The sequence below is a fragment of the Scyliorhinus canicula genome, chromosome 3, assembly GCF_902713615.1.
Source record: "Scyliorhinus canicula chromosome 3, sScyCan1.1, whole genome shotgun sequence".
Taxonomy (NCBI): domain Eukaryota; kingdom Metazoa; phylum Chordata; class Chondrichthyes; order Carcharhiniformes; family Scyliorhinidae; genus Scyliorhinus; species Scyliorhinus canicula.
The window spans coordinates 227810039-227823784 of NC_052148.1; the positions used below are offsets into that span (position 1 = coordinate 227810039).

The following is a 13746-nucleotide window of genomic DNA, read 5'->3' on the forward strand; positions in this document are numbered from 1 at the left end:
ACTCGCACAACTAGATTACCAATGATTCTGTTCTCATTACAAAGTACCCAGTCTAGGATGGCCTGTTCTCTAGTTGGTCCCTTAACAAGTTGGTCCACAAAACCATCCTATATACACTCCAGGGATTCCTCCTCTGTGGTATTGTGACTAATTGATTTGCCCAATCTATATGCAGATTAAAAACATCCATAGTTACATATTTTCCTTTATCGCATGTGTCTCTAATTTCTTGTTTAATGCCATTCTTTTGACAAGGTGCCACACAAAAGGTTGCTGTTAAAGATAAACATGCATGGCGTTAAGGGTAAAGTAGTAGCCTGGATAGAGGATTGGTTAATTAATAGAAAGCAAAGAGTGGGGATTAATGGGTGTTTCTCTGGTTGGCAATCAGAAGCTAGTGGTGTCCCTCGGGGATCAGTGTTGGGCCCACATTTGTTCACAATTTACATAGCTGATTTGGAGTTGGGGACCAAGTGCAATGTGTCCAAGTTTGCAGACGACACTAAGATGAGTGGTAAAGCAAAAAGTGCAGAGGATACTGGAAGTCTGCAGAGGGATTTGGATAGTTTAAGTCATTGGGCTAGGGTCTGGCAGATGGAATACATGTTGACAAATGTGAGGTTATCCATTTTGGTAGGAATAACAGCAAAAGGGATTATTATTTAAATGATAAAATATTAAAACATGCTGCTGTGCAGAGTGACCCGGATGTCCGAGAGCATGAGTCGCAAAAAGTTGGTTGACAAGTGCAACAGGTGATTAAGAAGGCGAATGAAATGTTATCCTACATTAGAACATAGAACAGTACAGCACAGAACAGGCCCTTCGGCCCTCGCTGTTGTGCCGAGCAATGATCACCCTACTCAAACCCACGTATCCACCCTATACCCGTAACCCAACAACCCCGCCCCTTAACCTTACTTTTTAGGACACTACGGGCAATTTAGCATGGCCAATCCACCTAACCTGCACATCTTTGGACTGTGGGAGGAAACCGGAGCACCCGGAGGAAACCCACGCACACACGGGGAGGACGTGCAGACTCCGTACAGACAGTGACCCAGCCGGGAATCGAACCTGGGACCCTGGAGCTGTGAAACATTGGTAGAGGGATGGAGTTTAGGACTAGGGAGGTTATGCTGCAACTGTATAAGGTGTTAGTGAGGTCACACCTGGAGTATTGTGTTCAGTTTTGGTCTCCTTACCTGAGAAAGGACGTACTGGCACTGGAGGGTGTGCAGAGGAGATACACTATGTTAATCCCAGAGTTGAGGGGGTTGGATTACGAGGAGAGGTTAAGTAGACTGGAACTGTACTCGTTGGAATTTAGAAGGATGCGAAGGGGAGGGGGAATCTTATAGAAACATAAAATTATGAAGGGAATAGATAGGAGAGATGCGGGCAGGTTGTTTCCACTGGCGGGTGAAAGCAGAACTAGGGGGCATAGCCTCAAAATAAGGGGAAGTAGATTTAGGACTGAGTTTATGAGGAACTTTTTCATCCAAAGGGTTGTGAAATCTATGGAATTCCGTGCCCAGTGAAGCAGTTGAGGCTCCTTCATTAAATGTTTTTAAGATAAGGATAGATAGTTTTTTGAAGAATAAAGGAATAAAGCGTAATGGTGTTCGGGCCGGAAGGTGGAGCTGAGTCCACAAAAGATCAGCCATGATCTCATTGAATGGTGGAGCAGGCTCGAAGGGCCAGATGGCCTATTCCTGCTCTTAGTTCTTATGTTCTTGTTCCCAAAATCACCATTACAGTTCAGGGGTCTTATTATGGTGCCCACTAATGTTTTTTGCCCCTTGGTGCTTCTCAGCTCGAGCCGTACAGAATCCACTTTGTCAGCGCTAATATCCTTCCTCACCAATTGCTTTAATTTCCTCTATAACCAGCACTGCAATGCCACTGTCGTTTCCTTTTTGTCTGTCTTTCTCTGGCCACTCTGCAACCATGTCTCCATAATCCCGATATCACATCCGTTGACATCTATTTGCGCGATCAGTTCATCTGCTTTTTTATGGAGGTCAAAGGGAGTGGAAACGGTAAAGGACAAAAACAAAAGATGTGTCTAGAGGAGATGTGAATGGCAGAAACAGAATAATTGCTATCCAAATGCAAAAGCAAGAGAAAATGGAAACAAAACGAAACCATATGAAGATACAGAAATAAAATGAGGGCAGTGGTTTTGATGAAAATTTTTTTGAACCCAGTGTTGAATTTGAAAGGCTGTAAAGTGCCTATGGTGCCTATTAATAAAAGATCAGTTGGTGTACCTTTTTAAAATAAATGTTTAAAATTAGCTTGGAAATTAAAACTTCACACAATTATGAAGCTGTTTTTAAGAAAAGTAACTCTGATTAAAAGCAAATCCATGGAGCGAACACACCATTCTAAGACAATTGATAACAGGAATCTGGCAGCAATCCAACTTTTACTCCCAGTCCATTTGAGTGACATATATAAAAAACATTTAGAGATGCAAATGGCATCATTCCAAGTTATCCACCCACTATACGCCCTCTTTTGCCTCTGCAGGAAAATTAACCCTTTCAACAGGCTTTTGTGTATAATCCAGAAGATGTCAAAGACTTGGCAATTTACATCCAATACAAAGTTTTTAAAAAACCCTTTGATCACACTCTTTGGGGTTGGCTTTCCAATTGATTGGGTAGCACAGGAATTAACATTATTAAGGGACTTTTCCTACTTTGTATATTTGGACTTATCATTTACATACTAATGTTGCTGATCAGGTACTTTGGCTAATGCATGCCTACCCATAGTGCCCCACCAATCCACATGGTTTATATTAATTCATATGCACCACTAGCCAATAACATCAAAATGGAAAGTTTCTGTTGAACTATTATTTACTGCATTATTATTCATTTATTAGTGAATTATTATTAATAATTTTATTACTAAATTACATAATCAATTTTGCTAATCATTTTACCATTTATTACTAAATCATATACTCAACTTTTTACTGTATAATCATTTTATTTGTATACATGAAATTATTATTACTAATTGTTTATTACTGAATTATGTAATCATGATGTCAATTTTTAATCAGTATATCAATGTTTTAAGCAATACTAAGGAAAGAAAAGTTGGATCCACGCATCACATGTGAAGCGCGCATATAAGTATTAAGATCTGTAAAAATGTTTACCGTAATATTCATTTTGATATTGGCCTTGTAAACGCTGTTCCAGAGTTAAATGAGAACACATTCCTTTACACATCTAAGATATATGCTAAAAATGTCAACATTTCCAATTGTTGGGTATGCATTGCAAACCCTACTAACTCGGGAGAAGGTATTCCCTTCTTAACTATCCCTTTTAATGCTTCAGAAACAGCAGAATGGTGCATTTATCAGAGTGTCCGTTCTGGAGCATATTGATGTGAAAAAGGAAGGTACAAGATTTATCTGAAGAAATTTATTAGCTTATGGAAATCTGCAGGCTATCCACTAAACACCTTTTCAGGATGACAACAACTTAAATATAACCCTAACAAAAGTCCTAAATATATTAGCCTTGCAACTAATATTAAACAAACTATGCCTTACTAGTAATCACTCTAAAGGGATGAAAATGGGCAATAGTGTTTATACTAATTATTGGATGTTAACACAGCTTATAAATGTACACAAAATTTATTACAAAGAACTGAACGGTCCTCAACAATAACAGGCATACACAACATCACAAAAAAATAAAACATTCTCAGATCATCGCTACTTAGAAGATATTTACTTATACTCTGCTTATAATGGAATTTATTTTATTTGTAATGACAAAGCATATTCTTGGCTCCCAAAATACTGGTCAGGATCTTGCTATTTAGGATACATAGTACCTGCCATCCGTCATCTTCCTCATCTCCCTTATGTTTCAGAACCAACCACTCGAAGAAATAAACGTGCCATACCTTAAAAGATGCAATTTATGCCAAAATTATTCCTTTCTATTGGGAAGTAAGGGTGGCCAATGAATTGAATAAAATAACAACCATCATACAAAACGTAGCCAATTACACCGCCACTGCCCTAGATAAAGTTTATGATGAAATGCGAGCAATTCGAAACGTAGCATTGCAAAATCGAAAGGCACGTGACTATGTGCTAGCCAAAAAAGGTGGCACCTGCACATTGATTGGTGTGGAGTGTTGCAGTTTCATTCCAGATAACTCACAGGAAGTTAAAGATCTGGCATCACACATCCAAATGGAGATCAAGAAACTTGATTCGCCCCCAGATACCTCCATCTGGATGAAACTTTGCGGCTGGTTGGGACCCACTGGAATGTCCACAGTAAGAATCATCTTTTTCTCCTGTGTAGCAGGATTCATCATTTACATAACATACCAGTGTATTGAGTGCATTAAACAACTATTCACTAAACATAAGGCCCCAACAGTCAGACCACCATTAGATGAAATAGAACTGCAATATTATTGTTGAAATTTTACTGATCAATCAATTATTTGACTGTATTATTAACATATTGCTAATAGATTAATACTGAATCAGTAGAATCAAATTTGATTAATTTATTAATTGTTATTTTATAATAATGATTCTTTAAGAATTATAATAATTTTTGCTGTAATGCTTGTAATGCAAAGCTTACCTACTCTATTGTTTAAAATTGCAATGACAATATGAATGAGTTCTTTTTTGCGCTTTTACCTATCCTATCACATTTATTATATCGTTTTATCTTATTGTGATATATCTCACTTGGTCTTTCGATTTATCAAAGAGCGGACTGATAGTAATTGACTATTTCCTGATAGATCTGATAGGTAAATGAAGGCTATTTAGTGTAAATATTAAGACCCAGTTTTAATACCCATTTTAAAATGAGGATTTCAGCACTCATAACCTGAGGTCATGACAAAACACATAGCTTCAACAGAGACACAAAAAGCCTGACACATGCATAAACTCATTGGAGATAAAAACAACATTTTCACTAAGCAAGATGAAAAAACTATTGTTCTGATGAACATATTTTCAGTTTGACATTATGAAATGAGCTATACCAGTAATCTAGATCAAGGTCAAGTAAGCACCATAGCACCATCAAGGTACCATTGTTCATAATGTGGATAAAGCAAAGTCAGCAGAAATCCAGTTGAAACCAGTCTTGATAATAGCGCAGAATCACATTCCATAACATACACAAATATTCAAACATGAAACATTCAGAACTTATGTTGCACATTAAGGATTGACAGTTGACGATCGAATCAAATATATTTGATTCTAACCCAAACCAATTAGGACAACATCGAGGTGTAGATAGATGGCTCAAGACTGATAAGATTTCCTTTAAACATGATGGTCCGTGCGGCCATCTTTATTCCGGGATCATCCGATACTTTGATCTAACTATTCTCTGTCTATATTTTTCATATTTTCACTTTTCCACTCTAACTCTTGAAGTAAATGCAAGCTGGTTTGCCATAAGCAAGAAACCATTTCTGTATTATTTTGAATGTTTAAAGGACTTCTCTTTAAGTCCTTTTGCTAGCCGGACTTTATTAAGAATAGATTTAAGTTTCTCCTAATTGTAATCAAATAGAGGCAATAAAGTTTCTTGTTTGCATCCAAGAAGTTTAACCCAAATTTCTGCTGAATTTTAGTGTCGCAAGTCTTCACTAATTCTGCATGGTAGATCTCTTCAAGCTCACATTGAAATTGACTGGAACACAGCAGGAGACCAAGGGAAGAGAGGTCATTGTAAAAGCAAGGTGGAGAATTAAATTATAGATGACTGGAAGTTCAGTGTCATAGTTGCAGACTGAAGGGAGATGTTTTGAAACTTGGTCACCCAATCTGTGTTTGGTATTACCAATGTAGAACAGACCACATTGTGAGCAATGAATATTTTATACAAGTTGCAAGTATAGGTGAATAACATTTCATCTGGAAGAGGTTTTTGATGTCTTGAACAGTAGGAGATATGCATGGTAGCACAGTGGTTAGCACTCCTGACTCACAGCATCAGAGACCTGGGTTCAATTCCAGGCTTGGATGGCTGCTTGTGTGGAGTTTGCACTTTCTCCATAGGTTTCCTCCAGGTGCTCCAGTTTCTTCCCAGAGTCCAAACATGTGCAGGTTAGGTGGATTGGCTATGCTAAATTGCCCCTTAGTATCCAAAGATGTGCAGGTTAGGTGAGGTTACAGGGATAGGGCGGGGAGAGGGCAATAGGTAGGGTGCTCTTTCCGAGGGTCGATGCAGACTCAATGAGCCAAATGGCCTGCACTATAGGGGTTCTCTGTTTTATGAGGTAAAAGGGCAGGGTGTTACATCTCTTGCACTTGGATGGAATGGTGCCATGTGAAGGAGAGGGTTGTTGTTGGTGATTGAGGAACACCATGGGATTGTGGAGGGCACAAACCTTTTCAAATTTTAAAAAGGGAGGAAAAGGGTAGATGTGTTTGGTGGTGGCTAAAAGGCAGAGGATGATCCATTGAATATGGAGGCTGGTGAGGTGGGATGTGAGAACAAGGGGAACCCTGACACGGTGCTGGGAGGGAGGGGAAGTTTATTTAACATGTTAACTATTGTATACAACTCCAGCATTCCCTACTGGGTCTTCTCAAGTTGGTGCCTGACTGGCCAACTCTATTTATACACAGACACATGAACTTTGTTTCGGGTCCCCCACCCCCATATCGGTGGAGCTCATATTCTGCAAGCTCCATGGGGTAGTGGATCATACCCTTATAACCCGTGTGGGATATAGCACCTATTCCCCAGAAATGGAGACAGAGAAGTTGGGTAAGGAAGGAGTCAGAGTTGGACCATGTGGATGGGAGAGAAGAATGGAAATTGGAAACAAAGTTGATTAAATGTCCCAGTTTGCAGGAGAGCAGGAAACAGCCCTGTCACAGTCATCAATGTACCAGAAAAGGAGATGTGGAAGGAGGCCTATGTAGGCCTTGACAAAGAATGTTACATATATCCCACAAAAATACAAGTATAGCTGGGATTCATGTGAGCACACATAGCAACACCATTCATGTGAAGCAAGTGCGTGGAGTTAAAGGAGCTGTTGTTCAAGGTGAGAACAAGCTCAGCTAAGCTGCAGAAGCTGGTGTCGATAGGAACTGCTTGGGCCTCCATTCAGACCATTTTGGGGAATCAATATGCAAAGAGATTGGATGTCTATGGTGAAGAGAAGACAGGAGGGTCAGGAAACTGTTTTATCTTCCATTTTCACCAGATTTACTTGCTTAAAACCTGTTCATTTCTTAACATTTTCCAATACTGAAGAAAGGTGATCGGCTGGTAACGCTAAGTCTATTTTTCTTTCCTGGCAGATGCTGCCTGACCTGCTGAGTATTTTCTGTTTTTATTTCAGATTTCTAACATTCACAGTATTTTACTTTTGATGTGTAAAGATATACAGTCATGATGTAATTGAATAACGGCAGTAATACAAAGAGCTGACTGGCCTCCTCCTGTTCCTAAGTAACCGTGTACCCATCTGTATTCCAGGTCCAGTGCCCATACATCTGGTGAACGGTCCGAACATGTGTTCCGGGAGAGTTGAGGTCTATCGTAACTCCAGCTGGGGAACTGTCTGCGCGAATGGCTGGGATTCTAATGCAGCGAACGTGGTCTGCAGAGTGTTGAATTGTGGGACAGCCCTGTCAGTAACACAAAATACCACCTATGGGGAGGGGACTGGGGACATCTGGTTGGAAGATGTGAGGTGTGATGGGAGCGAGATTTCCCTCGATCAGTGCACTGCCAACCCCCAGGTGGGGAATAGCTGCAAACACAAGGACGTTGGAGTGACCTGTTCAGGTGAGTGGAGTGATTTACTTGGCTTAGAGTTTTTAACATGCTACTTGATGCACGATCAATTTTACAAAGACTAGAGTTGGATACAACTGAGGCTTTATTGCTCTAAGATGTGTGGCCTCCTACAGCAGCTGGCAAAATGGCTGTTGAATGAGGACACGCATATTTAGACTCTGCCTACTGGGTGAAGCCAGCAGGCAGGGGATATCGGCGAACCTGTAGTACAGGTCCTACCTTACATCACCTAATATAGGTGTAACAATGGTTTACCACACTACTTGGGCGGCATTCTCCCCTACCCGGCGGGGCAGGGGGTCCCGGCGTAGGGGAGTGGCGCCAATTCTCCGCACCTTTGGGGGCTAGGCCCGCGCCGGAGCGGTTGGCACCACGTCGACTGGCGCGAAAACCTGCACCAGCGGGGCGCCGGTGCTGGCCGAAAGGCTTTCGCCGGTTCGCGCATGCGGCGGTTGTGACCGCTGATGTCACCACCGGCGCATGCGCGCTGGGGGATTCTCTTCTGCCTCCGCCATGGCGGAGGCCGTGGCGGTGGCGGAAGAGAAAGAGTGCCCCCACGGCACTGGCCCGTCCACCGATCGGTGGGCCCTGATCGCGGGCCTGGCCACCGTGGGGGCACCCCCCGGGGTCCGATCGCCCCGCGCCCCCCCCAGGACCCCGGGGGCCCGCTCGCGCCGCCGATCCCGCTGCCACCAGAGGTGGTTCAAACCTCGGCGGCGGGAGAGGCCTCCCAGCGGCGGGACTTCGGCCCATCGCGGGCCGGAGAATCGCCGCAGGGGGCTCGCCGCTTGACGTGGCACGATTCCCACCCCCGCCAATTCCCGGGTGGCGGAGAATTTCTGCCACGGCGGGGGCGGGATTTTCGGCGGCCCCGGGCGATTCTCCGACCCTGCGTGGGGTCGGAGAATTTCGCCCCTTATGTGTGTTTGTTCTCAATCCTTGATCTTGTGATTGAAACTTTAATTTTCTTCTGGGTTACTTGTCCAGTAATCCTATTGACCTTGGAGGGGATGCAGCACAGATTTAGCAGAATGATACTGGGGACAGCAAGTGTTCAATTACAAGTACAGTTTACAGGGATGAGACTTCGACGCCACTGAATACAGAACATGAAACAGTGATCTCATTGAAGTATTTGGGATGTTTAAAGGATTTGATAGGGTAAGTAGATGTGGTTGGCTATATTAGGGGAATCGCGGTAGGGGTACCTAGGTGGGATGTAACTTATACTGTGGTATTAGTGGTGGAACCTGCCTGCTGGTTCCGCCCAGCAGGCGGAGCATTAGAGTCTGTGTTTCACCCACAGCAGTCATTCTGTACTGGAGCTGTTGGGGTAACTATTTGTTCATTAAAGCCTTCAATTGGACTACAATCTCGCTTCAGTCGTGATTGATCGTGCATCAGTAAAGAAGGCTGGATTTTCCTTCTAGCAGTGGGAAAGAGAAGTCGCCACAGTTTCTTGGTTCCGAATCTTCCCTTGGGAAGAAACGGTGGCTCATTGGAATTTTCACGGAGGTTCCTATATCATTAGCATGGATGGTGGTGGACGAACTCTTGGAAAACTTCTGGCTTTCGAGTACCATCAGGGCACAATGGATGCTAAGGAATAGGGAAGACGCCTCAATGTGGATGTACCTTCTCACAAAACCTTTGATAGCTTTAAATAAAAAAGAGATCTCTTTGCCAGCCCACCACTGTGGGGAGTGGGGGGGGGGGGGGGGGGGGGGGGGGAGCACACCTTCAAGCAATAAACCGCTCACTGCTAGTATGAGAAACTTCCAGTTGGCATCTTTTAATTGGGGTTAATAAAGTTGTTAAGCAGCTTAATCAGCTACATGACGTATGGGTGCAAGCAACCCAGCCAGTCCTCAACTCGCCACCTTTAAAATGATCAGCATTAGGAACATCATTGGAAAGGAGCACACTAGCTGTCACCAGCATTTTTGGGCACTATCCACCTCTGTTCCCACCCATGGCCTGATAATCCTGCCCAGAGAAATTATTTCCTCTGGTGGGATGAATCTAGAACAAGTGGGCGTCAAGTGAAAATTAGAGTCTGGTGCTGAGGGCGGATGACAGGAAGCAATTCCTCATCTACAGGATAGTAGAAGACTCCAACTCTCTCCTCCAAAAACTGTTGATGCTGACAACCAGTTGGAAATTTCAAAACTGAGAGTGACAGATTGTTGATGGTTCAGGGTATTCACAGGTACAGTATTTTAGCATTTGTTTCCAGTGGAATGGAATATAAAAGTCGGGAAGTTTTACTGCAGCTGTATAGGGCCTTGATGAGACATGGGGAGGATGTGCAAACTCCACACGGACAGTGACCCAGAGCCAGGATGAACTTGGGACCTCGGCGCCGTGAGGCAGCAGTGCTACTCACTGCGCCACCATCCTGCCCTGTACAGGGCCTTGATGAGACCACCTCTGAAATACTTTGTGCAGGTTTGGTCTCCTTATTAGAAAAGAGATGTAATTGTATTCAGGCAGTATAGAGAAGGTTCACCTGTCTCATTCCTGGAATGAGGGTCTTCTCTTATAAAGAAAAGTTGACCAGTTTGAGTTTATACCTGTGGTGATAGGCATCACTGTAAATACACAAGGGGTTAATGTAAATACACTAAGACCAAGTAGACACTAGAGGGAGCACCAGATATGTCATACATGCAGACATACAGCTAATGAACACATAGAATAGGAGACAACCAATGGGCAGTCAAGACACCCAGAGGTGACACTACCACAAGGGGGCATTACACAACCCATATATAAGGACAGGGCGCACATGCTCTGTCTCTTTCCACAGGGGACACTTAGAGAGTAGGACAGGGGCAGATCAGAAGCACCACACCCATCAAGTTGCTTGGAGCAGACTGGTTAGTTAGACTGAGTTACTGTAGCAAGATTAGCAGGAGAGTCAAACGCATAGAGAACTGTTTTAATGGTTCAATAAATCACATTGAACTTACTTCAGAGTATCTTTTGGTCAAAGCTGCATCGAGTTGCAGCCTGTGTTATCCCAGAGTACATAAAATCAACATGGTACCAGTAGTGCCTGTTGAATCTATACAGTTCAACTCAACAAGATCCGTGACTACCCATTTGAAGGTGGTGGACCAGGTCCGCCTGAGAAGGGGGTGGGTGGGACAGGTGTTCCACTCAGGACTGGACGTAAAGAACCGAGGGGTGGCGATCCTGGTAGGGAAGAGGGTGTCGTTCGTGGCGGCGGAGGTGGTGGCGGATAAAGAGGGTAGATATGTCATGGTGAAGGGTAGGCTGCAGGGGGAGAAAGTGGTGATGGTTAACGTGTATGCCCCGAACTGGGACGACGCTGGCTTCATGAGGCGCCTACTGGGCCTCATTCCGGACCTGGAGGCAGGGGGCCTGATCATGGGGGGGGACTTCAACACAGTGCTGGACCCCATGTTGGACAGATCGAGTTCAAGGACGAGTAGGAGGCCGGCAGCGGCAGAAGTGTTAAAGGGGTTTATGGAGCAGATGGGAGGGGTGGACCCCTGGAGGTTTGGGAGGTCGAGGGCGAGGGAGTATTCCTTTTTCTCCCATGTCCACAGAGTCTATTCTAGAATTGACTTTTTTGTATTGAGCAAGGGACTGATCCCGAAAGTACGGGAAGTGGAGTACTCGGCCATAGCGGTCTCAGACCACGCGCCACACTGGGTAGATTTGGAAATGGGGGAGGTGCGAGACCAGCGTCCGCTGTGGCGCCTGGATGTGGGGTTGCTGGCGGATGAGGAGGTGTATAAGAGGGTCCGGAAGAGCATTGTAAGATATCTGGACATTAATGACACGGGGGAGGTGCAGGTGGGGATGGTATGGGAGGCCCTGAAGGCGGTGATCCGGGGGGAGCTGATCTCCATACGGGCACATAGGGAAAGGAGGGAGAGACAGGAGAGGGAGAGGCTGGTGGGGGAGCTTCTGGACGTGGATAGGAAATATGCGGAGGCACCAGAGGAGGGGCTGCTGGGGGAACGGCGTAGTTTGCAGGCTAAGTTTGACCTGTTGACCACCAGAAAGGCGGAGACACAGTGGAGAAGGGCGCAGGGCGCGATTTATGAGTATGGGGAGAAGGCGAGTAGGATGTTGGCGCATCAGCTCCGAAAGCGGGATGCGGCTAGAGAAATTGGGGGAGTGAGGGAGAGGGGTGGGAACATAGTGCAGAAGGGGCCAGAAGTAAATGGGGTTTTCAGAGACTTCTATAAGGAGCTGTATCGGTCAGAGCCGCCGACGAGGGGAGGGGGGATGGAGGGCTTCTTGAACAAACTGAGGTTCCCCAAGGTCCAAGAGGAGCTGGTAGAGGGGCTGGGGGCGCAGATAGGGTTAGAGGAGCTAGTCAAGGGGATTGGGCATATGCAGTCGGGGAAGGCGCCGGGGCCAGACGGGTTCCCGGTGGAATTTTACAAAAAATATGCGGATCTGGTGGGCCCTGTGCTGGTGCGAGCCTTCAACGAGGCATGGGAGGGGGGGGCTCTGCCCCCGACAATGTCGCAGGCACTGATCTCTCTGATCTTGAAGCGGGACAAGGACCCCGTGCAGTGTGGGTCATATAGGCCTATCTCGCTCCTGAATGTGGACGCCAAGCTGCTGGCAAAGATCCTGGCTACCAGGATAGAGGATTGTGTGCCAGGGGTGATACACGAGGACCAGACGGGTTTTGTGAAAGGGCGGCAGCTTAATACGAACGTGCGGAGACTGCTAAACGTCATCATGATGCCGGCAGTAGAGGGGGAGGCGGAGATAGTGGTGGCATTGGACGCGGAGAAAGCATTTGATAGGGTGGAGTGGAAGTACCTGTGGGAGACGCTGGAACGGTTTGGATTTGGGGAGGGATTTATTAAATGGGTGAAGCTGCTCTATTCGGCCCCGACGGCAAGTGTAGTGACGAATGGTAGGAGATCGGAGTATTTTGGGCTCCACCGGGGGACCAGACAGGGGTGCCCCTTGTCCCCCCTGCTCTTCGCACTGGCAATTGAACCGTTGGCGATGGCACTGAGGGGCTCAGGGGGGTGGAGAGGGCTGACAAGGGGCGGGGAGGAGCACCGGGTATCGCTATACGCGGACGACCTGCTGCTATACGTGGCAGACCCAGAAGGGGGAATGCCGGAGGTGATGGAACTGCTAGCAGAATTCGGGGACTTTTCAGGGTACAAGCTAAACTTGGGTAAGAGTGAGGTATTTGTGATACACCCAGGGGACCAGGAAGAGGGAATCGGGAGACTCCCGTTGAAGAGAGCAGGAAAGAGTTTTAGATATTTAGGGGTGCAGGTGGCAAGGAACTGGGGGACTCTCCACAAGTTGAACTTCTCTAGGCTGGTGGAACAGATGGAGGAGGAATTTAAAAGGTGGGACATGGTGCCGCTGTCGCTGGCGGGCAGAGTGCAGTCCGTTAAAATGACGGTCCTCCCGAGGTTTTTGTTTTTATTTCAGTGCTTGCCCATCTTCCTCCCTAGGGCCTTCTTCAAAAAGGTGACGAGCAGCATCATGAGCTACGTGTGGGCGCACGGCACCCCAAGGGTGAGGAGGGTCTTCTTGGAGCGGAGTAGGGAGAGTGGAGGGCTGGCATTACCCAACCTTTCGGGGTATTACTGGGCGGCTAATGTATCGATGGTGCGCAAGTGGATGATGGAAGGGGAGGGGGCAGCTTGGAAACGAATGGAGAGGGCGTCCTGTGGCAACATAAGCCTGGGGGCCCTAGTAACGGCGCCATGGCCGCTCCCTCCCACGAGGTACACCACGAGCCCGGTGGTGGCGGCCACCCTCAAGATCTGGGGGCAGTGGAGGCGACACAGGGGGGAAGTGGGAGGTCTGATGGAGGCACCGTTAAGAGGGAACCATAGATTCATCCCGGGGAACATGGACGGGGGATTCCAGAGCTGGC

The 13746-nt window shown here is 46.0% G+C and overlaps 1 protein-coding gene across 3 annotated transcripts in view; it reads left to right on the forward strand.

Annotated features, from left to right (window-relative positions):
- Positions 1 to 13746, forward strand: part of LOC119963342 — a 320297-nt gene that overhangs the window by 237894 nt on the left and 68657 nt on the right. For all 3 annotated transcript variants that reach the window (XM_038792342.1, XM_038792344.1, XM_038792343.1), the window contains one exon: positions 7524 to 7835. In XM_038792342.1, the coding sequence (XP_038648270.1) occupies positions 7524 to 7835 (312 nt within the window). The remainder of the gene's footprint in view (positions 1 to 7523; positions 7836 to 13746) is intronic.